Here is a 1,928-nt window from a genome sequence, read left to right as displayed (position 1 = left end):
TTTGATTTACAGCTTGACTATTATTGACAGGAAACTTATTTGAAGTAGACTGGTTACAGCTGCAAAAATCTTATTTGCATGTTGTTTGTTTTATACCAACTAGACATTTACTCCTCAAGCAATGGCCTGAGTATAAGAAACTTAATCTCAATAAATATAATTAATCTAAAAACAGAACAGGCGATGTAAAGCTCAGTGGTACAAGTGTCCAGAGCTGTGGCATGGACTAACAGTGTACTGGTTTCTAAGATGCATCCTAACGTGGTGAGCTGGCTGGGGACTCTGGGCTTACTGCTCTGGGCGCTGCTCTGCCTGGGCGCCCTGACGGAGGGATACCCGGTGAAACCGGAGAACCCTGGGGATGACGCCCCGGCGGAGGATCTGGCCAAGTACTACTCAGCCCTGAGACACTACATCAACCTCATCACGAGACAGAGGTAGGCGGACTATAATTACACATCTGTGCAAGAATAGCATCGAATAGAAGGCTTATTAACTTACAGAGCTGGAGTCCTTTCACTTCAGTTTTAAAACGATTACAAGGAATGCAATTGTTATTCTCCTCAAATTACTGGACTTCTATTTGTTCACTTGTTGGCAGCTTCCCCACATTGTTCTAGTCTATTTAATTATATTCTCCAATTCTAAAACAATGCAAACGCCATTGCATATAATGAGATGACATGCTATCAAATAAAACATTATTGTAATTAAGTGGTGCTTCAGTATATTCTTACACGTTACAGCCATTTTATTATATAACCCTTAATGCTGTACCAGCTAAAACGTGCTGCAACGTATAGGAATGCAGGATTTTAAGTTTGGGGGATTGCTTATCATCATGGCTACAAGGTATGCAAAAAATAATAATATGTCATTTGAAAAAATTGTAAATTTGACTGTTTAATAACAATGGTCTTCATAAGAAACATTCCGCAAGATTTGGAATTTACTACTAGTTTTTAACGTGGTAATCTGAACACTTTAAACTTTTACATTAAACAAAGTCCACCTACATTGTCGGACTATGTCCTGCTGGTCTGGCTGCAGTTTGTCTTTACAGCTTGTGACAAAACAGAAAACACCCGCTGCCCATTTACCACCTGTAAAAAACCTGAGGGGAAATTACTCCCAATGCCAGTGTGGCGTGTCCAATCACCCACAGTTTTCAGCTTTCTTCTGAATGTCAGAGGCTTGCATGCCGATTGCAGAAGTTAAGCCACCCAGGGAGGTCTGGCACAGCTTATCATCTGAGGGGCAGAAAAGGAAATGTGACCCCCTGCAATGCAACTCCAGTCTGACCCTGCAGGGTCTCAGTCTGACTGCATTCAGTCGTCAGCGAGATTATAATTGGATTCACGACAAAGTAATATGTTATGTATTTCCTTGTGCTCAATTCAGCTCTCTCTCTCTCTCTTTCTCTGCTGCTTTTTCATTTGACGGTCAACATGCTAGAATGCCTGTCATTCTGTCTCTCTCTTTGTCTCAGGTATGGAAAGAGGTCCAGTCCTGAGATTCTGGACACGCTGATCTCAGAGCTGCTGTTGAAGGACAGCACAGACACGCTCCCACAGTCAAGGTGTGTGTAAAACTGTCAGTGTGACATTGTCCTAACTCACAGGAAGCTGACCATGTCCTCTGCTTCTCTCTCACCAGATATGACCCATCATTGTGGTGATGTTGTCAACAGGCTTGTCTCCACCTTCACTGCTGCCCCCGCTGCCGCTGATCTTCTGACCTCTATGACCCCCTCCCTGCCTCTGTCCCTTTTACCTTCATGAGCCGTATATTCAATCCCACCTCCTTGCCCATCAGCTACAGTCACAACAACTGCGTATACTTTTGTAAATAGTTTATTCAGTTATCAACTGTGAAACATGAAAGTCAAGTGGGGGAGGGAATGTTGATTGTGTTGTATAATTGTGCTA

General features: G+C 42.8%; 1 protein-coding gene across 1 annotated transcript; it reads left to right on the top strand.

Moving 5' to 3' along the window:
- Positions 1-249: 249 nt before the first annotated feature.
- npy (neuropeptide Y) lies at positions 250-1,678 on the top strand (the record flags this gene model as incomplete). Its single annotated transcript, XM_079231653.1, has 3 exons — positions 250-437; positions 1,490-1,579; positions 1,657-1,678. 3 exons carry the CDS (start codon positions 250-252, stop codon positions 1,676-1,678), a joined length of 300 nt encoding a protein of 99 aa, XP_079087779.1.
- Positions 1,679-1,928: the final 250 nt, after the last annotated feature.

This window comes from Taurulus bubalis (assembly GCF_910589615.1).
Source record: "Taurulus bubalis genome assembly, chromosome: 16".
NCBI lineage: Eukaryota > Metazoa > Chordata > Actinopteri > Perciformes > Cottidae > Taurulus > Taurulus bubalis.
Note: the sequence above shows the minus strand (reverse complement) of the source record. Positions and strands in the feature narration are given on the sequence as shown.